This window comes from Pseudopodoces humilis, chromosome 6 (genome assembly GCF_049639895.1).
Source record: "Pseudopodoces humilis isolate 2021_Gansu_Grassland_sample_001 chromosome 6, ASM4963989v1, whole genome shotgun sequence".
Taxonomy (NCBI): Eukaryota; Metazoa; Chordata; class Aves; order Passeriformes; family Paridae; genus Pseudopodoces; species Pseudopodoces humilis.
Window position 1 is genome coordinate 14,727,406 of NC_142205.1, and position 25,095 is coordinate 14,752,500.

Consider the following 25,095-nt stretch of genomic DNA (forward strand, 5'->3'; position numbering starts at 1 on the left):
GCTTGGTAATCCATCTAAGTCAATAATAAATCAGGGGTTTTGCACATAAATGTTTTCTGCCTTGGGAAAAATTAGACCTGTAGCGCCACAGCTTCTCTAGATTAGAAAACATGGAAGCTGTTGCACATGACGTACATTTTTTGTCATTCACTTGGTGAGTCTAAGTGTTAACAGTAAAGATCTCTTTAAAAAAAATGTTCAGAATACATTTTTTGCCATTTGAAATTATGTAGTTTTTTTGGTGGTGGTGGTGGTGGTTTTTGGTGATCTTTTTTTTTTAATTGCCTTACCTGTTCTGTGCAGTCATTTACTTGTGCAAATGGACATAAGATGTAAACAAATATATATATTACCTTTTTTTAAATCTGTTTTTTTTATAATACTGAATAAATGTTTAAAATTTTAAGGAAATTAAGATTTACCCTTATACCCAGTGAAGGAAAATACTGCACAATAGCCATTTGTAGAAGTAGATCCTTTGGTATTGAATAGGTAAGTTTGAGACAATGGAGTATCTTGAAAAGAAAAAAATAAGTACATAACTATTGAAATAAAATCAGTATCTTGATTCCTCTACACTGAATATCGATGTGCTTGATGTCACAACATTTACAACATTTTACTTTCTGTATTTAACTGCAGCTTTAAGACCTATTCTGCAAACTGATTTGTTCAGGTGGTATACATGCAATTATCTGCTGCTGTACAAGGAAGTGTTAGATGGGAAGGTATGAAGAGAAACTGAAATATTTCAGTGAGATGGGTGTAAGAAATTAATATTTTAATTAATTTAATTTTACTTAGAATGGTGAACTTCTCTTTTTAGAGTTTTGCATGCTAAAAAAGCACATGGGAACTATTGTTACTCCATGGAATATCTAGGAAGGAAGGGGTTTGTTGTTATCATGGACACTGGAAAAATGCAGTAGTACCAGTCTGTCCCAAAACCTTACCATAAAGCTAGAACATGTGCTAAAGAAGAGTCTTACTTTTAACACTGGTGTGGTTTCTCTTGTACTTTTTAAGGTAGCACTTAGTGTGACTGCTATATTAAAAGCTGCAGTATTATTTTCAGCCTTCAGTAAGTGAGATAAAAAATAACAGTTTGGGTATCTAAAAGGTGCTGCAATGCTTAGTTTTTAAAATTACGTCCTTTAGAATTTAATTCAGAGCCTAGTCTCTATCACATAGCTGGAGTCTGATGTAGCTGTCAGTGCAGGCCAGGCCAGTCAGGAACACTCTTCAGAGCCCCTTCAGGTTGGCATGTCTTAACTGTAGCTTCTTGCAGCTCAAGAGCAGAAGCACTGGAAACAACTCCTGGGAAGCTCCAGCTGCTCAGACTCTGCACAACCTTTCTTTCTTAGGAAGAATTGAGGGACTTCCTCCAAATGTGCAGTAATGAGAATTATGGTTTGAACACCTGTTGATAAACTTGTAGACTTCAATTTCCTTCTCCACTTATGTGGGTTCAAGCTAACATTTCCCTCTATCTGTAATTGGTGACTTGGAGGGAGAATTGGGAAGAGTTAGTAATTCAAAGACTCACATTTGTCCCTTAATTTCTCAGTAAGTACTGTAGTAGCTGTGATGAGGAACAGGAACGTCAGACCTTCATGAAAGCAAATCACAAATATTTTAAGCATCCTCTGCCCGTTTATGCATACACTAATGCTTAACACCGACCCTCTCTGGATTTTAGTTGGATTAATTTTAGTGAACTGGTATCTCTGGATTCCAGAAAGGTTCTAACATGAGCCAGGCTGGATCTGTGCAGCCCTTTTAAGACTAAGCACTTCTAGATAAAACTTTTTTTTAGGTAGATTTTCATCTTCTTATATGATAGATTTTTTTCCAAGTCGTTTAAAATGTACTTGCTGAACTATACCTAATATTAATATTTACAGTTTTCATTATTTAAATTAATGAAATCAACTAAAGGAAATTTGATTTATGTGTTTTAATAAATTATATATAATTTCATATCTATTTCAGCTTAAGCTGTAAAAAAGTAATGCATTTTTAATGACTGTTATCTCTCAAAAGTAAAAAAGGATACTTTGGAATGGGTATACCTGACTGCATCTTTGTCAGCTTAGAGAGAACATTTGTGAAGCAAGTAATACTGCAAGAGTCAAGTTTGTTGGGATATGTAGGGTGTTTTTCCCCATTACAGGGTTCCCTCCACCTTCTATAGTTTTAATGAGTTGAATTTTTTCAATGGCTGTTGAAGCATAATTCCCCATTTGATTAGTTTAGCAAGAGCATATTAGACTTCTTAGAGATGCTATAACTGGTTGTGCTTCTAAAGAAAGCTGTTTTACTTCAAACAGAAATTGCTAAACTTCCTATACAGGAATTGCTAAACTTGCTATAGAGGAATTGCTAAATGAACTCCTGTACACACTTCTTTCAGGTGTGCTAAGCTTGAATGGTCATAACGATGTCTTTCAGCCTTAAGATCTATGAAGGTGTTATTTCTAAAGACATCTAAATGGAATTTGGACCCAAAATTTGGATTTTATTCTATTGGACCCAAATCCAATAGAATAAAATGGGAATTAGGCACTTACCTCCTTTAGTCTAGACTCTTGGGAAATTATTGCTTTAACTGTTTGTGGATTTCTTTAAATTACAATTATTAATGAAAAAGGTTTCATCATGTCTCTGTATCTGATTATGTCGGAATGTTAGTGACAAATAATATTTTATCTTTCTATAAACTTAACAGTTACCTTTGTAGGAAATTTTCCTGGTAGTTTTTCCTGATACACAACATAGTATTTTTAATTCAGCTCAGTGACTCAGTTGAGTTACTTCAATATGTGTATATTTGATCTCTGGTTATGTATTTGAAATATGTGTTTGAATGAAATGAAACCATACATTTGCTATCTTTGTGGTAGCATTACTCACATAACATATAGTTCTATTGTCTCAGTGTTAGATAAGCATGCACAACAAATGTATTTACTTATGTCTTAAATCTGTGAACTGATCTGCATTGCAGAAATGGGGATTTTAATTTCTTCTGATGGGTGTAAGTTGTACTAGTATGAAATTTCAGGGACATAGAGAAAGGTTTTAGCTAAAAGCTTTGTTGTATATACAGCACTCTTTAATTTTGGAAGGTTCCTGTGTTAACTGGATTTCTTTTTCAGTGGGCATCATTATACTTTTTTTGTATGTGTTGCCTAATGGATACTTTCTAGAATAAAAGTGTCTTTCATGCATTATCACTCATTTGAAATTTTTCCAAGTTACTCGCTAATCAAAATATCCAGCTTTATAAACTAAAAGACAAATCTCTGTATGATTTATTATTTGGACAAGTTAAGGAAAGCAGTTTAATCTCTCCTTTTTTGTTGCTGTAAAGCAATCATTTGCCTACAGTGTCTGGCCTTTTCCAAAAGAACTGTCTTCCCTGCAGTTATTTATCTATAAACATGTGTACTGATTATATGTATGTTAAATATATCTGTATAATCTAGATGTATAGGTAAACCTGTAATTAACTATATTTATACAGTTGTTATGCTCTGTAAGCATCCATGCTCTGTAAGGTGTAAGACATTATATGTAGATTATTTTAATAAAAACAGAAATTTTGCATTTTTCTAGATGCAAAGTAGCACTAAATCCCTGCCCAGACTAGTTTGCAATCTAAATGAGCAAGACATAAATTTTAGGGTGGAAGGTTTGCCATACAAGTAGAGTAAATGATGTGACAACATCAGGTACAGTTTTCCTCCTGTTTTCCCTGATTTCATTGTTTTGCTGAAGCAAGAAATACACAGACAACTTTGGTGCATCATTTTAATTCCCATATATATAAAATACTGCACCATCTGCTGTTTTAAGTTTATCTGCATTGGGTGTTTTTAACATTTTAGTAACTCTTTTTTGTTTTTCATTAAAATTGCTGTTGCCTTTTTTTGAATGCACAAAGAAGAAAACTTCAGTTGTTCTGTAACAAAATATTTCTCTGCATATCAACTTGTCCTAACTATGAAAATGTAAGAAAATGGCTGAGCTGGTTTGGTAGGCTGAAAGGGGCAGAAGAAAAGAAAAGCAGTGTTCTGACATTTGTGCTGAAAGATGAATATTAGTATGCATAACTAGGTTATCCTTCGAGAGAGAGCACAGCACTGCAGATCATGCTGTGGATGGGCTGCACTTGAATTTTTCCTGCTTACTCTAGTTTTATTTGTGGACGGAATTGAAAAAAAAAAAACAAACGTGGGGGTTAGGCGAGGGCTTAGTGACGCTACTGCTAATGCTATGTGGGAGTCACTTTGGCCAGGAGTCAGAGATTCGTACATGCTGCAGCACTGACACAGAACTGCATGTCTTCTGAGGGCCTGGCTTCAGGGAGAAAACATGTCTGAAGCTCAGCATCAGTCACCCCAGCACCTAGTGAGAGAGCTGAACACAGGGAAGAATACACTGTTTGTGGAGTCTATTTTGGTGCTGGAAATCTGAATTGAAGCATTTCCACTTGGTTAGATACCTAGTTCTCTTTCAGAAAGTGGTTTTTTTCTGTTTTGGCTTTCTAGTAGAAATTCTAAGGATCTGAAAACCTTTAAGCAGAGACTATTCTCTTCAATAATAATTTCAGATGAGAGAGAATAAATCTGAAAGCAAGTTCAGTGCAAGTTGAATAGAAAGAGGAAGACTGTTGTGTAAATATAACTGTTCTAAGGGAGAAAAAACAAGAAAGATTTTTTCAGAATTCCATAAGCAACCTATTAAATTTCTAGTTGGAAGGGATAAAATTAACAAAGGGAAAAAATATTATATCTAATGAAATTTTTGAAAACCCCTAATCAAATAGGAGGCACCAGGATAGCAGTATTTCATAATATGAGAATGGAACAATGAATGGCATTTATGAATCAGTTATTCTGAGACTATATGTATTTCAGTGGCCTAGAACAACAGTTGCTTTTAGGGGAATTGTATGTATAGATGCCTTGTAAAATTAAAACAATAATGCCAAGACACAGCAGTCTGTTCCTAAACGTTGCTATGATCTTATGGTTAATAGTAACATCTGTTTGGGTACTTAACTGTGTAATGATTAAAGTAATTTTTCTCAGATACTGAGTCTGTTAAACAGGAATAGAAAATACTTTGTGGAAATGTAACTGAAATTTCACAAATCTTAAGAGTTTCTGTATTAGTAATCTGTCTATTTTTAGTTTTTTAGCCTTCAGGCAGAGAAGCAATCAGTCTGGTTTTCTGAACTGTAGCTACAAGCATGATCTCTTTAAGAACCTTGCAAAACTCAGAAGTTAGGAAAATCTTGGATTTACTTGCAGTCTGTGCGAAATTGTTGCTTTGCCTTTGTGCAGTGTTTTTGATACAATGCTATTTCTTGTGACTTGTGCCCTGATTTCGTTTGCTAGTACAAGGCATCTTTTGTTTCAAACAAAACCTTGCGGTTAATTTTCTGCTAGGTCTTTTCATGAAAAAGGAAGGTCACGGCTTACAGCATTTGCATTGTCACTGCAAAGGACTGTACAAACTGTTCCATGTGGACCAGGATGTGTCTGTGATTAATTTAACACTTACTACATGCTTTTTGCAGTTGTATTTGCCTTTTTACAATTTCGGTACCCTATGTGTTTTATTTAAGCAGTTGTATAAGATACAAATCACGTTTTGAGGATGAATTGCAAAGTTCCCATAATTAATTCATCCATAATTAACATGAAGTGGAGATCAAGTTTAAAGACATTGAAATATTTGAAAGCATTTTCCTTACAGCTGGTGTTAACATCAATTTAATAGTAAAATAGTATGGTATTTATGTGACACTTTAATGTATTCTCATCTACATTTATCAGTACCAGTTACAGATGCAGACTTTTCCTTACTGCTAACCCACATGGTTCTTTGTATATTAAATATTTTAGTTTGTGGGCATGATACAGTTATTTGACATTTTACAATTTGTCCTTTGTTTGCATGCAGCGAGGAGTTATGGGCGAAGACGAGGTAATTCACTTCTGTTTGTTACAGTTCAATTAATTCTGATCTGTTACTGATCATTATGGTTAATTAATCCAGATTATTGATTGTATTTGCCTATCTGCATGTTATCTTAGTTTGGGGAAGATGGAGGGTGTGAGGGAAGGAGGAGTACAGTCTGGATTGATACGATCATTGTTCTCTTAGAGTCTGAATTGCAAATCCTTTAATCAGTCAAAAACTGCAGTTCTAATCGTGATTTAGTTCATGCTAATGGTACTGCTTGCAGTCATTGCTCCCTTTAAGAGTACACAGTTTGCTGTTGTCCTTACTCATCTCCTTTTGCTTCTGTAGAAGCAGTAGTGTACAGAGTAAAAATGTTTCATAAACTTAGCAAGAAATCTAGTAGACTGCTCTTAGAAGTAGTAAACAGATCTTCATAGCATAAGCTAGTATGTGCTCACTAACCTTGAAAAAGCTCTGCTGTTCTAACTGTGCCAGGATGTGATCTGAAGTTGTTATAAAGACCATGTAAAACATGCAAGTACAACCTACCAAGATCTTTGGTAGCTTCTGATATTCACCACATACACATCAGTTCATGTGTCTGTCTTGGTCTCTGCATCAGTTCATAACCTAGTGCTTGGTAGCCATAGTCTAGAGAGGGATGATGTTGTAGATCATGGCCAGTGGATGTAACAGTACAATGATTTTGACAATTCCTGCCAGATTCTGCTTATTTTTTTACTGTCATAAAACAAAAAGAAATGAGTATTTAGAGGGGCTTACCCTTTTTATTCATGGTCATCAGGAGAAATGTAAAAGCCTATTGAAAATGAAAAGAAAATTACCTTTTTGCTTTCTTTATCTGAGAGACATTTAGAAGTGAAGAGGATGGAGAAGAAAGTAATAGGAGTCATGTAGACCATATTACTCTGAAAGTGTTTATCCATTGTCCTTCATGTCACCTTAGCTCTCAGAGGAGCTACAGTGCTTTTGGCAAACCTTTACCCACATTAAAGTAAAATTGAGCTCTCTGGTAACACTTCAGAACATGGTCTACTGGTTTTATTTGTAAAGAACAGTTATCATTGTTCTTAGATTTTAACATGGGTCTGTGGGTAAAAATAAATTATTCTGAAGGTTATTCTATGACTGTTTTCCCTGTTACATACTTGTCTAAGAAGTACTTCTTATAAACCAAGCTAAATTACAGTAATTTTAGATTTAAGATATTGACATTAACTCTATTAGTGGAATGTCTTAAAATTTCCACTTTGCAGTTTCCTGCAGGTTCCTGCAATATGCGTCTTATATCTTCCATTATGCGCTTCTTCCTGTCACTGTCATTATGGTAACAGCTCCATTTTGTCCATCATTCACTTCAGTAATTCAGAAATTTGTTGCATCCAACTTTTTTTGGTTGCACAACCAAATCTTACCACTCGTTCATCTACACCTGTAGGATTTGATCATTCTTACTTGTCTTAATAACTAAAATTGATATCTACATTATGCAGCTGATACAATCTTATAGATTCAATCTTGCTCCTCTCGTGCCTAAATAGTTGATATACAAGAGGAATCTGCTTGCCTGCTTCATCCATGTATGTTAGCTTTGTGTCTCCTTAGCTTGCTCAATTTTCTGTCCCATTGAGCACTCAACTACATGCTTCCACTTTCTAAGGCAACTCTGCTGTTACAGACCTATTGAATATGTTCTTACGAGACCAAACATCTCCTGCTCCCTACTAGGTGTGTTTGAGAATGACTATCACCAGTCCTAATGGAAAGGAAGAGCCTACTATAGCTTTCTGCATTTTCTGTACTCCTCTCCATCAGATGCCTGCTGAAGAAACAGACACACCACCATAAAAATGATGTAGTTAGCAGTCTTTGTTACTTGGTACAATCCTGAAGTCCTGCTTTTAATTTTGTCCTCCTCATGATACTTTATGATATTTGGTTGTTTTATATTGTCCTGTGCTTTCATTCAGTTTCATTTTTTTTATTGAGATACCACATCAGGATCAATAGGCATTACCATAACCATAGGTTATTGTTCATAATATTTGCTGTTTTCCACCCTTGTCTTTTAACCACCTGATTCTTAGGTGGTCTTCTGGAAATGAAGGGCTTTCCTACTGCTGTCACCCCCCAGCTGGTCAGCACTGGGTCTGCTGGTGTTCCTACCAGGCTTTGCTGGTAATGTTCCCCTGAGTGGGGAGAATTAAAGACTGCAGTATTGCTCACAGCCAAGGTACTGCAGACTCAGCTGTCAGGGACCCACTGGTCCTGTCTATGGGTATTCAGTGGGTGAATCTGGAAGAAATTGTATATTCTGAAATTATATATTTCAGAAGATGAAAAACAGGCTTGCATCCTCTAGGTTGATTTTGGTTTGGCTTGCTTTCTTCTTTTGGGAAAGCAGGTGAATTAATAATTATTTTTTAAATTGGTGGCAAACAGGAAAAATGGCATTTCAGAAGAAATTATGATGTGGGCTATCTGTTTTGCTTCACAAATTCTTTCTTTCGGAACTTTTTGCAGTTCAAAGACTGACTTCTGAATTTGAAACTGTCGTTAATGTTGCTGACTAAAGCAATAGAAGACTGAATACGCTAAGATAATATCCTGGCCTTCTGAATTTTTTTTTTTGTTTGGAGTTCTATAAAATTTGTAAATATGAAATAGGGAAGAAATACGTGGGACAGAATTGCCATATTTTCATTTCCCTCTGCCCTCTAAGTGTCTGTCTGGGTCAGATTGCATTTACAAGGCCATCCTGTGAACTTCTCAGATTTTACACTTGGTTTTCAGGGTAACAGTAAACTCACTGCAGTTCCATGTTAGGAACCACCGCAAGGCTTCCCCCCAGATCTCTGGTAAATTGAGTGAGAAGGATAAATCAGCATTTTGACTCATTTTTCAAATGTTACATTTTGCACATTTACTAAAATTCTCTTTTACTTTCTTAGAAATTGAATATATTCTTATGCATCCGATACTTTCAGAAATACATGTTTGAAACTTGTGATTGTGATGTTTCTGTCTCCCTGGTCAATTAAACTTTAAGGGGTTTAGACACACTGTAGTCATTCAGGTGGAGGAGTTATCCTTTAACTTGAAGCTGAACCAAAGGCAGACTAACAAAACTCACTTAAGCAGTCTGTAATATTTTCTTTTCATAAATAAGACCCTTTAATTAAAACAAAATTACCACTTTTCTACTGGATGCAGCACAGCATCTACCATATAATGTAATATGACGTATTACACTTCAGCTTGCAATCTTGAAATTCCATTTTGAAGTTAAATACAATTTTCCATTCTCCTAATTTTTCTTTAAACTAATGTCAACTTTTCTAATATCTTGGTATTTTCATCTTCACTCTCCAGACTGCTCTTCCCCCCTTCCCTAAAACTGCACAATCATGTACTTCCACAAAATTATTTTAATGTACATTATTATCTTTTCTTTTTAAGGCCGTTCTTCCCTCTTCCCAATAGATGATGGCTTGCTGGACGATGGTCATAGTGATCAAGTTGGAGTCTTGAATTCCCCTACCTGCTATTCAGCTCATCAGAACGGAGAACGAATTGAGCGTTTTTCTCGGAAAGTGTTCGTTGGTGGTCTTCCACCGGATATTGATGAAGGTGAGCTGCCTGAAAACCAAGCAGATTAAGTTTGGAGGGAGAGACAAAAGGAAATCATGAAAAACCTGACTTAAGTAGTAAAAATAAGCCACTCGGCAAAATATTGTTGTGCTGTAACTGTATGTTCTTTATGTATGTCGATAGGTGTGTTGAGCTTAGTGTCATCTCTTTTGGGTTTGTGATGGTGGAGTTGTTTCTGATTCTGCACGTGCATATTACAGTTGCATGTAATGCCTGGAGTGCATGTTCCTGCTTATATTGCATGTTCCTTTCACATGCATCTTAGCCCTCCTCTGTCTGGGCCTGCTTTATTCTGTAGTCATAGGAAGTTTCCATTTGTAAATGAATTTCATATTCTATTTTACTAGTATCTGAAGATCTCAGCAGTGATATAGAAAGGTTAATGTTATCCTGATGAGAAATAGAGAAACTTAGAGCAAGGTCAAGTGGCAGAACACTCTCGATGCATTGAACAGAGACTGCACTACAGAAACTCAGATTGTTAAGCAGCTGAAATTGCTTTGTACACCGCTGGTAATTTGAAGTAATAGTGCTGTTTAATATGAGGTTTCTCCAGTGCAGATAAATATAAATTGCATGTTAACTTTCTAATGTAAACAGAAGTCCCTTTAGGAGATTCAGGGTAATCCTCGAATAACGTGCAAACCAAATAAGCTGACTGCATTTAATTAACTTTCAGACATGCAAAGACCAGATTTTGGTTACATTTTCATTGAGATTCTCCCCTACAATCTACTGTGAGATTTATTTCAATGCACTTCAGCCTATATAATACAAATGCTAAACGAAAAGACATGGAAATACATTTTAGTTCTCTCCTCCCTGTATATATGATGATGACAGGATATGACTGAAAGAAATTAAGCATACTTGTGTTTGAGTTGCTGCTTTTATTTATTTAAGAGTATTTTTAACCCATGGCCAAGGCTTTTCCAGTCACTGACATGTAGGTGTGGCTGGGATAGAAAGAGCTCATAAAGCTGTGCAAGGGGCATTGTAGATCTTGCAACGAGGCTATTCATGCACCTCTAAATAGACAATTTTAAATTTCTATCTCTGCATCATAGTGTCTACTATAGGGCAGATATCCTATATATATTTCCTATATAGAGGAAACTGCTACTATGTTAATTGTGGTGTTACTTGGTATATAAATATCTACTTAAAAAACTCTGAACTGTACATCACTAAACAGTGATGTTTGATTTGATTTCATTCAGACCAGATTCTGATTTGAATTTAGAGAAGTACCATACAAGTTTTCACGAAAGGCATTAGTTTCCCATATGCTTCTGAAATGCTTCTGTTTTAAAGCAATAAAAAACAAACGTAAGATTAAAATCACCAGAAATGCATTGTGTAAATATTAACACTTTGGAAGATGCATCTATTTAAGTTTTGTGTTTATGAAACCTGTAAATTTTGTTCTGGTTTTTTTTCCATGAAATGTCAACCTTTGCTAGAAACAAAGGTTGATAGTATTTGCTCGATAGTATTTTTTCATTGACTTACGCAATTTACTTTAATTGCAACTATTGTACATGTTTTTAGATGAAATTACTGCCAGCTTCAGAAGATTTGGGCCCTTGGTAGTAGACTGGCCTCACAAAGCAGAGAGCAAGTCCTATTTTCCACCAAAAGGTAAGAGAGTTAGAAGGTTTTGATCTGTCACTGAGTGCAAATCTTGCTCTGGGAAACTTTGTCTTGCCTTTTTCAAAAGTGTATAATGTAGAGTCCCTGTGAACAGTTAAATCTGTTGTTGCAGTGTAGGTCCAGGTATGGTTCCTTTACATACTGAGTCTAAAACCTGTTGTTTTATTACTGAGCCTGATCAGGTCAACACTGTAGTTGTATGCATCATTGATCATCAGTTCCGTATTTGCATTTCTTAATAGTTTCTAAAACTGAAATTTGATATCATATTTTTAAGACAAAATCTTCCATATTTTCTTAAGAAGTTAAATGCAGGATGCAGAAGGATGCATTTGCTTATCCAGTAAAGATAATCAAATACTGTGCATCTTGCATTTTTAGGATGTAAGCTTCCTGTTGAAGCTCTAATCTTTTCTGATAAATTATTAAATACTGATTTTTTTTAGAAAAACTATTTCTAGTATTGCTGTTAGACTAGATTTTTTACTATTTCTTACAAAGTTGGAAAACCCATTCTGTAGTAAATTACATAAGATATCTGTACATGTACAACCATGTATTATTATATTTAAAATAAATGCAGAATTGTGATCCAGACATGAAAGCAGTGCAGAGATTATTGGTTTTGTAGAGAATGCAGCAATTCATTCCTTCTATGGAAATGACAAATGTAGGTATAGTTCTTTTGTAAACTGATTCTTTATTTATCTGTGCGTCTATGCCAGGGAAAAGACAAGATTATTATCCCCGATGGGCCCTCTAAAGAGTGAGAAATGAAATTGAAAGCATTTGAATAGCATTTAGGAATGCTACAAGGAAATTCTAAGACAAACAAAGAGACTTTGGCTTTTTTGATTGTCAGCCCAGCACACAAAGCTACTGTCAAGTTAAATTTGATTATCTTAGAGTGCATCTCTCTTCTTAAATTACCAAGAGAAATTCCCAAGGAACTCTTTGAAGAAGATGCATCTCATAGAGTCTGTGATGAATATATAGAAGACAGAAGATGTAATATATTCTTACCTGAAAGTAATGGATTCTGGCATTCGTTTCCAAGGAGATCATCCTATCTCAGCATCTGAACATCTTAAGGATGTATTTCCAGACTTCCTTATTTGATAAAGCTTTTTAATATAGTTGGGTTGTTTATAATTACTGCAGTAAGAAAAAAACCCAAACTGTGTTGTAAGCAGAGCTTATTAAAGACAGAGAATACAAATAGAAGAACTTAAGTGTGTCGATCTAATTAATTCAGGTAACATTTGCTACCTAAGTTCTAAGTTGATTTCCCATGATTAGCTGATCCTTACTTGAAAAATAAAAGCATTTACTGTTCTTCTATATTAACACTTCAGCCTAATTTTCAGTTTGCTGCACTACTCAGTATTTTTTGTGTGTAGCCTAACACATTTAAAATAAAGTGTAGGTTTCTCTTTGTAAATACTCTGGAAACATACAACTGCCAAGTGTTACTGTGTATATATCTCTTTTGTTCAATGCAATATATATGACACATTTTGTAGAAGAATTTGTAGAAGAATTTAGTTTAAAATTGTCTTTCATTACTATTACTTGTGTGGACAGACAAGAACCAAGTATGCATACATTAATAAGATGTCTGAAATGGCTAAGGATCTGCAAAATAAAGCTCTAAGATCAATCAGTAATTACCAGTTGAGAAATATATACTATATTACTTCAGGGAACTAATGTTTTTTATTATTTTCCATCTCTATTTTCTAGATTATCACTGCATTAAATTAATTCAGTGTCTGTATTTTCATTAGAGATTTGCCATAGTATTGCTTTCCAAAGACATCTCAGAATTTGACCATTCTGGACTGATTCATTAAGTCTTCTCAGTGGTGAAGAGATGCAGCCTGGTTTTTTTTTTAACTGTTCAGTTTTCCAAGCTGTGCTTTCTTCCAAGGTCTCTGCTTACAGAAGGTCCTGAGGGAAGGCCAAGTTCATAATAAGTGTTTCCTTGCTGAAAGAAATTCAGAAAGTGTCTCGATCCATCAAGTCTGGCTGCCTCCTGAGAAACACCAACTGCTTGTTCTTAACTAATTACATTTTGTGTTGGTTCACCACAAAATTAGATCCAAACATAACAGGATTATTTACAACTTTACATTGATCTTACAAGGAAGCTCTGTTCTGAAAAAAACCCTCCTTTGAGTTCAAAGTACAAAGTATGTAACAGTGATCTGCCAGCTGTAATGTAGAATTCCTTCCTTTCTGTCTTGCCACTGTTTATCATAACTCATGTTATTACGTAGCTGGAAAATACACTTACTTATGAAACAATACACGTGTCCAAAGTAACTTGCTGGGTTGAGGACTCCTCCTTGTGATAATGAAGCTCTCAAAGAAGTGGTGCCTTGAGGATATGGAAATTAAAAAAATGCCTTCCAAAATACGTGCAGTTGCTTGTGTCCTCTGTACTATAAATAGTCTGTCTCAGAGGATAATCTGATTTAAACAGAACAGTGTCCCCAACCTTTTCTCACTGGTTGTTTCTGCTGCCTTGTATCACAACAGTTGTGCAGTAGCTTTTTTATTCAAGGTTCTCTATTGCTAACTCAGCGCTCACTAGCTGAAAATCTCAGGTTGGAAGTGTTCTGCTTCTAGTTTCAGAAGCAAACCCCAGGTCCATATAAGTTCTGCTGAACTTGTTACCAGCTAATTTGATCACACTGAATAGGATCAAACTTGGGATTCAGGCAAGTAACTGTAGGTATCTTCATGTGTGATTAGTGTCTAAGCTTCCTTTAATCGATGTGAATCTGGCCAGGGAAGTATAGAGGGCAAGTCAGGTCACTGTAATATAAGCACATTGAGGTTGATTGGTTTACCTAAACTGAGGATATCTAAAAGACCAGATACATGGATTTCATAAGTATAGTGCAGCATCACTTCACATGTTTATCACATGTTTTATCACTTCACATGTGTTTTGGAGTTTATTCTCCATCAAAGATGACTAAATGAAAAACTGAAAGATGGGTTGCATATTTTCCATTGTCTGTATTAACCTGCAGCTTGGACTGATTCTTCATGATTTAAGGTGCAGCATTCTCTAGGCAATAATTGCACTATACTGAGGCCATTTAGTGTCCTCTGTGGGGAGTCTATCCGGACAGTGAAGGAACCAGCCCCAACACAAAACACCACTGCAGTCACTAGCATGTTACTACATGGCAGTGCCACGTTGGCTTGCACTGATTTTTCTTGACTCCTCCCCTAAGCCATTAGTGACAGGAATTAGTAGCTGGAGGTTGATAGAATTTCAAGCTGCTCTCTGATTTCTACACAGAATATGCATGACAAGAGGCATCTTTTCTCCCTCTGGTAAACTTTCATACTACTGTGAAATAAAGAATTTTTTCCTTGCTAAGAAAATCATGTTAGCATGAATCCAGTCAATGCTAGAATGCTTTGCTTTTGATTTGTTCTTTATATAATGAATATGAAACAAGGAAAAGTTTTAATTAGGTAGGACTCTTGAAACAGCTAGGCTTTTCAAACTTACCTGATGGGCTTTCTGTTTTAGTGGTCCACAGTCCATCTCTTAAAGTGAGCATTGTGAATCATTGGAGGTCTAGAGCTCTAGAGTGAAGCTACAGACAGACCAATTTGATGGTACAGGCTAACTTTGACTTCGGAGAGGAGTAGGACAGCTGAGATCATGACACAAGGCTTTCTGAGGCTTTCAGTTAAGTGGGATAAACCAAGACATGAGTACATGTTTTTTACATGAGGCTGAGAAAGCAGTATTAACGTATGGTTTTTCTATTGCTTTCATTTCCGTGTCAGGAGTGGTAGTATGATGTGACCCTGAGATTAGTATTTTAGAGCATGGTGCTAATAAGAATCCAAGTTGTGGATTCAATCTCTATATGGGCCATTCACTTAAGAGATGGACTCAGTCATCTTTGTGTGTCCCATCCAACTCAGAGTATTCTGGGAAATCTGTAATAATCCTTACCACTCCTTGAGTTCTTGTACTTGAACTTTCTATCTTTTTGCAAGTTGCTCCAGTTAAGCATATTAATAGCTGAGGTGTAGAGGTGGTATATTACAGGGAGGCACTTACCAATCTTGTATATCTGGAGCTATATGGCAGTACCTTTAAACTGCATTAGGAGACAAACTGATGAAAAATCAGTATCTGTAAAATGTTTTTTTTGTCTGGTTCCTTAGACAGTATCGTGCAATTAACCCTCCCTTAGATTAATCAAATTTTTGTACTACCATCATTCTTGAACTGAGCTTTCCATTCAAACTGGAATGTATGTGCCTGGCTTCTGACCAAGTAAGGACAGTTACATGGAGCTTATCTCACCCATGAGAACATCTCATGGCTGAGCTTACCTCACCCATGAGGGCACATGCCCTCATTCACTGAGTTTTGCATGGGTAATACATGGATTTTTAATTCTATTGTAAATAGTGAAATACATCCCCATTAAAATAGATTTTGAATCTAATTTTTTACTGATTAAGCTTAAGTTAAATAGGTCATCATTAAAAAAAATACAGTTCAGCAATGAAGAATAGACTTTACAAGAAAATTCTTCAGCCTAAGTCCAAAAGATTCCCTTAAGTGACATATTTGTTATGAAACTAAATAATATTTACATAAGAATATAGAATACATAAAATCCTGTCATGTGTCCCTTTTATGTAGCTGTGATGGGACTTTGGTATGAGGGGTAAGAAATACAGTACAACTTATTAGAAAGACCAGTATAAACCTAACAGCTTTTTCTTAAAATCCTGTTCTTGTTCCCACATGTCTAAAATCAGTTGTGCATTTGTTTCTTAAATCTTACATTGCTACTGCACTGATTCTTTAGTGGTCTTCAAGATACATCCTACCACCTTTGCCTTGATGACCTACAGTGTCTGTTTGCAATGAGGAGTGTCTGGTGGTTAATTAGCTTCTCTCAGAAATTCAGCAAGATTTCCAAAAGGTTTGGCAATACATCCATGTTCCCTTTTCCTGAGCCCGTTCTAGAACAGCTGCTTCAGCATTTACTTCTCCATCAAAGTCATAAACTATGAATTTGTGTAAAAATTCTAAACTTGGTAGTAATCTCAGAAAGAAATGTGAGTTGTGGTCCCTTTAAAGTTTGTTTTGGTATACAGCCCTAATTATGCTATTGGTTTATTTGTAAAGTAACAAATCCAGTGTATCTCATACTGTAACTGTGAAAGTAGAGTGTCAGGTTCTTTGTCTGTCTGACTGTTTGGTTTTATGTAGCATTAAATAAGCATTTTAATTCTCTTTTTTTAGTGTTTGAAAGGTTTGCTGGGTCACTTATGTAATAAAATACTTTGATCTAATCTCTTGAATAGAGATTAGTCCTTTGTGCCAAGTCGGATTTTCATTGTATGATATCCATTGCAGCCAATGAATGATGTTTAGCCTAGACTTTCAGTGCATGATAGAGCAGACATATTTACTTTTATTTGGTTATTAGTCTCTTCTGACAGTTATTTTACAGATGGAAGTTCTGTTAACTGTGGCAATATAGTACATAGTTAAAAAAGATGACTAATACGATTTTGACTTTCTTTTGCTTTTGTATGGAAAAATGAGTGGTAAAGATGATTCTGTAAAATAAAGATAAGAGAAAATCTATCAATTGGTTGGGGTTTTTTTCCCAGGTTATGCATTCCTCCTGTTCCAAGAAGAGAGTTCTGTTCAGGCTCTGATTGATGCCTGCATTGAAGAAGACGGAAAGCTCTATCTCTGTGTTTCCAGCCCCACTATCAAGGACAAGCCAGTAAGTACACAGTCAATGGTCTGCAGGCTATGGCTGCCATCTGTCTAAAGCAGCATTGGAAATTACGAAGATGGAAAAAATCAAAAATAAACTACTGTTGGCAGAGCTCAACACTTGTATTATTTTAAAACTGTAGTATTTTGAATTAACAGGATTAAAACAAAGCACCTAGACATGCTATGGTAATGATGTTATGACTGACAATTTATACAGGCTGGTGAACATATTTCCACATTGTAGTGAAACCTAAAGTAGGATACTATTTTCTTTCCCAATTCAATAGGTTCAGATCCGTCCCTGGAATCTAAGTGATAGTGACTTTGTCATGGATGGTTCGCAGCCACTTGATCCTCGGAAAACGATTTTTGTTGGAGGAGTCCCTAGGCCCTTAAGAGCTGGTGAGTAGAATCTGTGGAAATTTTTTAAAGTAAGAAATTACTAGAAATAATCTCTAATAATAACAATGTATAATTTGTTGTAGTTATGGATGGATAGATAGATAGATAAATTGAACAGTCTTGGTAGTTTTAACTGCAGTACAGTATTCATGTATCCTTAAATTTCTCTACTGTCTGGTTATGGCCATAAATCACAGTTTATCATTGAGATTTACTAGAAAGTTACCTCTCTATACCTGTAGAGTAAGCTATGTCACAAGAGGCTTAAAATAAAGAGTTTGGTTTTAAAATAATGCTGTAGAAACATCTCTGCCCTGCTTCATGACAATGGAGTGGTATTTGTTCCTGCTTGTCATTGTGCATTAGCTACTCTTCTGCTGCTGTCAGGTTACACACACAAACACAGGTAGGTGATGGAGTACTTGAACAAGTAGGCATAGAGTAAAAAGGAAGAAATTCAGAGAGCTGGCACAACATTGTATGGGATTGCAGGACTCCTTCTAGACTCTTGCCAGAGGAGTGGAGGAAAAAGTAAATATTTCTGTAGCTGCGGAATACTTGATGTACAGTCTGGACAGTCTGCTTTATCAGACTGGCTGTAGTAGCCTTTTACAATGTTTTAGGTGGCTTTCTGGTAAGTAGGTTGCAGTGAATGTTGGAAGTAGAAGCATACCATGCAATGGTTCAAATCCCCTTTGTTATTAGAATGACTTCCAGATTTCATTAGTCTTCCATAGTTATTAATGAATTTTATTCGTAGAGAAAGATAAACTTTTAGATGGAAGATGTAAGAAAACTGAGAAGCAATAGTGCAAATTTGGGATACAAAGGATCTTAAATTTTTCTTTCTTGGACCTCCAATGCTCAGACTTTCTTTGGTATTTTATTTTTAAGCCTCTTCTTTTGACTGTAATACGAGCTCTGTAAATGAGCGTAAACACAGTATGTTCCAACTGCAGATTATTTTTTTCTTTAAATTCAGTCCAGTACTCCATATTACTGTGCTGAATATCCGTGATAAATTTAATGGGTGCATTCTTATGCTCAGCTCACAAATGCCCTGTATATGTGAAAATGAAACTTTTATGGCATTGTGAAACAAGAATAATGACTTCACAAAAGCAGTAAAACTTAAGGAGATTCTTCAAACAGCTATTGAACATCAAGGACTTCTGACACCTCTGTATCCTAATACAGAGGATACTAATTCTGAAAAACCAGTGTTTTCCACTCCAGTGAATTGCAGCTGAATTCAGTATAATCTGGAAGTCAGAGGATTGGCAATGTACTTTATCTGTACAATTCGAAATTTTTGTTTCTCTGAACTTCAGTATCTATGGTAAGTATAGCACTGTAGAGATAATGCAGTTCTGTGTGGCTTATGAAAAGATGCTAACTACGTCTTTAAATTCAAGTAGGACATAGAGCATTAGGACAGCCAGAGAACACGTAGGAATTTGTGGCATGAGGATCTATTTTATACAGCTTACATTCCAATGCCTGCCCAAAAACTCTTTTGCTGTAATCCTCTGAAGAAAACTGCCCTGGAATTCCAGTTCCAGGTTATCAAGAACATACAATTCCATTGTTCCTTGGATGTATGTACCCACAGTGTGAAAGATCTGTCTATTGAGTAATTAATACCTTACTTAATATTACTTCTTTAATATTTTTTAATTTTGTTATTACTGTTCTATTTGCTCTTGCAAAACTAATAATTAAAATTTACTTTCCTAGTATTTTTAGACATAAGTGTACTAAGTTTCTGCTGTAAGAATAGTTTGAATAAATGCTGTTTTGTTTCTTAATAGTGGAATTGGCTATGATCATGGACCGTCTCTATGGGGGAGTTTGTTACGCAGGAATTGACACTGACCCTGAGCTGAAATACCCAAAAGGTGCTGGACGTGTTGCTTTTTCCAATCAGCAGAGTTACATTGCTGCCATCAGTGCTCGGTTTGTTCAACTTCAGCATGGCGATATTGATAAACGAGTAAGTTACACAGAAATGAAAAAAAAAAGTTTTGCTCTATAAAGAAATTTCTCAGTGTGTGGTAGCATTGCATGTGATTTGCTTTCAAGCCAGCTTCTACATATTTTTTCGCATTCATGTAACTCCACTACTTTCAGGAGTATGCCTGAATGCCCCTGAATGAACAACATGTTTCCACAGAGCAGCAGTTTGTTCCTTTGACATATGTTGGACCATATGTTCTTCCCATTCTGGAGTTCCTGGTTTTGTTGTGTACAGGCAAAGGGCTTGAAAATCTCTTTCTCTCCCATGTTCTAATGAAAGCAAATACTGTGATCTGTCATTCATAAGAAATTCTAGTATTCATTGGCTTCCGATTAGCTTGATACTTAAAACTGCTCTTAATTTCAGCCATAGTTGTCAGTGCTCAGAAAGTTGGTCAGGCCCAACACCTAAAATACAAAAGGTCTTGTTTTTTTCTGTTTGAAAATCTTCTTAGGACTAACCAGTGCATATTTCTTCTTGCTAGAGATGCTTATTCCTAGGAAAAGTAAAACTAACTTATATTAAGAAGACTAGTGAACTTCATAACTCCTAATTAGAAGTATAAGAGTAGCAAAGAAAACTGGCATCTAAATTATGTTGGTTTTAAGGGTCATTAGTTTTGATGTAAGGAGCTGCAGAGATAGTCTGGCATTAATAGGTGTTCTTAAAAAAAAAAAAAGGTCTTATGGGAAGAAAGGTCGAGTGAGTAAAGTAGTTCAAGGTCCAGTCTCCTCTGCAGATCAAAGACACAGGAAAAAGAAAGTAGTACAGTTAACAGAAGTCTGCTCTAGAGAAGCAGTCAGTACGTGCTTTTCTCATTTCAAATAGGCAGAGTAGTTCAGCTTTATGTATGTGTCTCAAACACCATTTGCCTTATGAGCTGAAATCCCCAAATATATCCCTTCCTAGAGGATGAGTGGGTATGGAGGTGGGTAGTCATCTAGGCTTCAAAATAAGATGTGATGGTTATGTTTAGGTCATGGGATTGCTATCCTTATGACTTCCAGCCATTGTTGACTTACAGCTGTTTTTTGGATATTTACGTAGCAGAAAAAATGGCCTTGACACTGGGATTGGGTGAGGCGAAATAAAACTGGTGATCATCTTTCATTTGAGTACTTGGACAAAATGGGAGTAAGGACCAGAATCCAGAATTTCCTCTAAAGAAATGCTAAATGGGCCATATAGCTTTAGAATTTAGAAGTTTCTTTCTGTCTGAAAGGCATTTGTCTGTGAAGTCACCTGACTTGAAAATTGAGACATGGACAGTTGGGTCCAATCCAAATTATATCTCCTTTAACAGTGAGAGACATGGACTTGTACCTTGTAAACCATGGGGAACTTTTATCTTGGTCTTCCTCTTCCCAAGGGAGTGTGTCCTTTGCAGTAGAGAGTATGGTAGACTGGCAGTGCCATCTTGTAGGAGAAGGCATGATCCTGACTTTGAAGGCTGCAATTGCACATACGTTGTTCTGATATTTTGTGGTTTTTTATGATAGTTCACCAGAGATCTTAAGGGCTCTTTGGATGCCATCTGAAATGGCAGTGCTTACTGTTTGCAGAGAAAAGGATGTAGGTTGTTAATGGGTGATGGAACACTGTAGTTCTTAAGGTGGGATGGACTGGACTGCAGGCCTCTTGGAGCTTGGGGGAAAAGAAAAACGAACACAAAATCTACTCCAAATGCTGGATCTGAGAAGCACAGTATTTGACTTACATCCATTGAAACTTAATTTTTAAAATAAAAAAACAAACAAAAAAAAAAAAAGTGCAAGCAAGTACCAAAACAATCCAAACAACCCCTGCCAAGCATAATTTGTATCTGGAGGTAGCTGTTCATGGGTTGGAGAGGTTGAGAGGGAAAGGCAGGATGATCTAGGTATTCACTTTAAATATCTGAATTCTTAAAGTTCCTTTTTGGATACAATTTTTGTTCTTTTTTTGTGTTGCTTTTCTAACACTTGAAAAATTATTTTCTTGACTCAACTGTTCTTTTAAATTTGGAATTTCCACATTTTTATTACTATCCTCATTTTTTCTTATTTTGAAAAATGTGTGCTACTCCTGAGGTGTTTCACTGGCAAAATACAGCAGTGCCAAATCTTAACTGTTTAAATAGTTAAATTCAGTCCCATGATGGGGAGGGTTTACAAATTTCTTTGTTCATCTGAGAGGGGGAATAATCTATATGTTTAGAATCGACATCTTTAATTAAACCATAAGGTCAATCCTTATTTATATAATTACATATAATTATTTTCACTCAGTTATTTGCATTACTGAAGAGTCATAGAGAAGAGCATCATTTTAGGGAACACTTTGAATCTTAGCTGAAAGTATGAAAAAGGCTATTTTCAGAAATAGTTTTTTACCTCCATTTAATTTTTACACTAATGCTTTTTCAGGCTCTGAAAATATTCTGAAATCAGTATGACTGCTGATTTATACATGAGCAAGCAGTGAGTGTAAATCTGCAAACCACTAGTTTTGTAAATGAGGAAAATAGTCCTCCTTTGGGTACTGCCTTCACCTGAGGTGTTTGTGTATGTTGGCCAGGAGGGTAATACAGTCTGTATCTCACTGAACTCCTCGAGGCTGAGCCTGTTCTGCCCTTTACCTCAGTGCTGCCTTTCCATACCACTAATATCCAGTTTGTGGAGGTCTTTCACATTCTTTAGGTTCTTTCACATTCTTTTCATGACCAGTTTTGTCTGCATAGAAGTATTTTTAAATTGCTAAATTTTGCAGTTCACCTGTTTATCCTTCTCAACATCAGTTCAAAGTATTCATAGCATTTTTTTCACCTACCTTTTCTTACCTTAATTGGAAATCTTAAGTGCCAGTCACTTGACAAACATTGTCTGTGATCTTAACTTCTTCCTTAACTAAGTTATCTGTAGCTTCTCTTCACTTCTTTAGATGTGTAGATATATTTAGTTTCTCTAACAGATGTTTTTCTTCAGCAAAGTGCTCCTCATCCTGTTTTATCATGTATGAAAGCTCAGCTTCAAACATTTCTTTGGAGTTTCAACTCCAAACAATTCATTAAAATACTGTTAACTTTCATATGCCGGCAGTCTGCATCCACATCATGTAATTTTTCCATTCCCCAAAGTGTCTCTCTAATATTTTTGAAATCATCTTCGTACCGATCTTGGTGCATTAGTGCGCTGAGGCTTGAAATAAATGCTGCTTCATGCTTTCAGTAATTCTGAGCCATGAACACAGTTATTGCATGAGGTACCTGTTTATTGGAAAGTTGGAGTATAATTGGTGATAAGGAAGGTCATTGTAGTGAAATAAGAAGTAGAGCTCTCACTGAATATAGATTACTGGAAGAAGCGTACTCTGACATTTCTAGGATGGCCTCTACTTCTGAAGCTAAGAACATGAAGACTACTCGGCTGTAAAACTCCAAGGCAGGGAGCTGGATGTGTACATTTTTTCTTCTAGAGATACAATGAAAAAAGTATTATTTTAAAGTTCTTAATATTTAAGGCATATTCTGTCTGAGTACAGAGCATACAGTCAATGTCTATATGTAGCAATCTTCTGAGTTATTAGTATCTAAGGAAAAAAATCTCATGCAGCCCTGAGGAAAATATGGAATACAACAATACATTCCTTAATGACCACGTTAACTAATTTTGTGTTTTATTATGAAATACTTCTTCCTATCTGATTGCAGTCTGTAGCAGTACAGTTTTGCAGAGACATAATGCATATTTACAACTAGATTCCTGCCACTTTTCCATTCTGGCAGTCAGATGAGTTTGGGAGAGAGAAGCTGTGTAAAACAGGTGTTTGTAGATGTCTGTAGACTTGCAAAATGATCTTTAAAAAATATTTTCAGAATTGTATTGAATACAAACTCCTGTACAGCTCAAAGCCACAGAGAGTAATAGATTACCAAAACTGGTAGGACCAAATTTTGCCATATTTTAAAAATAGGGAGTGAATTCAGGGTGAACAGCTCTGCTAAAAGATCTGCATTACAGCTTCCAGAAAGTATTTTAATTTGCACACAAATGTAATACATGCAGAGACACTTGTACTTGAAAAAAAAAAAATCTTTATTAAAGTGTAGTCTCATATGTTATTTTTTTTGCTAAACCATTTAGAATTAATTGTTATGTTAATGTCCAGTTGGGAAACCTTTGAGTGGTTTGATTTTCTTCTACAAATATGTCCATAATATCATTTGCAAACACTCTCCCAGGGTAAATTAGGGGAAATTTCTGATGTAGCTGTTTATTACATGCACAGTGTACTTCTAAAGATGTATGGATGGGTCTGTAGGAGATAAATGATAACAAGTTATAACTGATCAGTTATATAAAGGCATTAACATGATTGATTGCAGACTTCAGGGGTATTTTTGGGGTTCTTTTTTAAACCAGAGAAAAACTAATGCCTTCATAGAACTTCAGGTAGAAACAGTTGTTAACGGGAATTGTTTCTGTTTCACTCCAACAGGTGGAGGTAAAGCCATACGTGTTGGATGACCAGATGTGTGACGAGTGCCAGGGTGCGCGGTGCGGTGGGAAGTTTGCTCCTTTCTTTTGTGCCAATGTCACTTGCCTGCAGTATTACTGTGAGTTTTGTTGGGCAAATATCCACTCTCGTGCAGGACGTGAATTCCATAAGCCATTGGTAAAGGAGGGGGCTGACCGCCCACGTCAGATCCACTTCCGCTGGAATTAAACATGGTGAACCAGCATCTACATAAGGAGAGAAGGGTGCATGTGGCTTACTGTGTTTGAAGATACTGACATGCAGAAGAAATAAGTGCATTCTTCTGCTTTTCACCCCAGCTATCAATACATGCATCTTTATCAGCAGCCAAAACACTACAAGCCTCTTGTTTTTCACCAAAACCCTACATCTCAGGCTTACTAATTTTTGTGATATTTTCATGTTAAAATAAAATGTTTTTTTGTATTTTCTCCAAGTTATTTTTATATGTAAAGTTAAAACTAGATATGAGAATGTTTTTGCGTAGGGGCACACAGTCTGCTGCTATATTTAGTGGGTGAAGCGTGCACTTATTTCTAAACATGGGTTTTTAACTTCAAGATCTGCCCCAGTAATTTACCAAAGGTAGCAAAATAGTGAAGATGGAATATGTCTGCTACAAAAGCTTATTTTTATTGTTGTTGCTATTTTCAGTGTATACATAAACTAAAAATTAGGGTTGATTTTTTGCTCTCCATTTTGACTTGCAAGAAATAATACCTCAAGATAATCTGATTTATTAGCTATTTTTAAACATTTTTAATCACAAGCTGTATTAGCTTTGCTGCTATATAGGTGTTATGTGTAATGCCACCTATTAATACGGGATTGAAACGTTTAAGACACACTGCATTACAGATTAAATGCAGGCAGCACAATATGGCCTAAACTGCCATAGTTTTAGAATGTGAAAAAATTGCATGTTTACTTACCTGTATACACCATATGCATGCACTAGAACTATTAATTAACAAGAGGTGAGTTATTGCAAATGTTCAAAAACAGGCTCTCTTGAAACTAGGTAGCATGAGCAAATTTACAAAATTTCTTACAAAAAACAAACTTGCATGCA

General features: G+C 35.8%; 1 protein-coding gene across 4 annotated transcripts in view; it reads left to right on the top strand.

The window, feature by feature from the left end:
• CPEB2 (cytoplasmic polyadenylation element binding protein 2) overlaps positions 1 to 25,095 on the top strand; it is a 50,399-nt gene that overhangs the window by 22,445 nt on the left and 2,859 nt on the right. The window contains exons 5-11 of one of the 4 annotated variants that reach the window (XM_005517830.3): positions 5,974 to 5,997; positions 9,457 to 9,627; positions 11,200 to 11,289; positions 16,975 to 17,093; positions 17,377 to 17,491; positions 19,303 to 19,484; positions 23,985 to 25,095. The exon at positions 23,985 to 25,095 is cut by the window's right edge and continues 2,859 nt beyond it. In XM_005517830.3, the coding sequence (XP_005517887.3) occupies positions 5,974 to 5,997; positions 9,457 to 9,627; positions 11,200 to 11,289; positions 16,975 to 17,093; positions 17,377 to 17,491; positions 19,303 to 19,484; positions 23,985 to 24,212 (929 nt within the window). In that variant the 3' untranslated portion in view covers positions 24,213 to 25,095. The remainder of the gene's footprint in view (positions 1 to 5,973; positions 5,998 to 9,456; positions 9,628 to 11,199; positions 11,290 to 16,974; positions 17,094 to 17,376; positions 17,492 to 19,302; positions 19,485 to 23,984) is intronic. The other 3 variants (XM_088056549.1, XM_014263165.2, XM_088056550.1) reach the window with 3 other exon arrangements.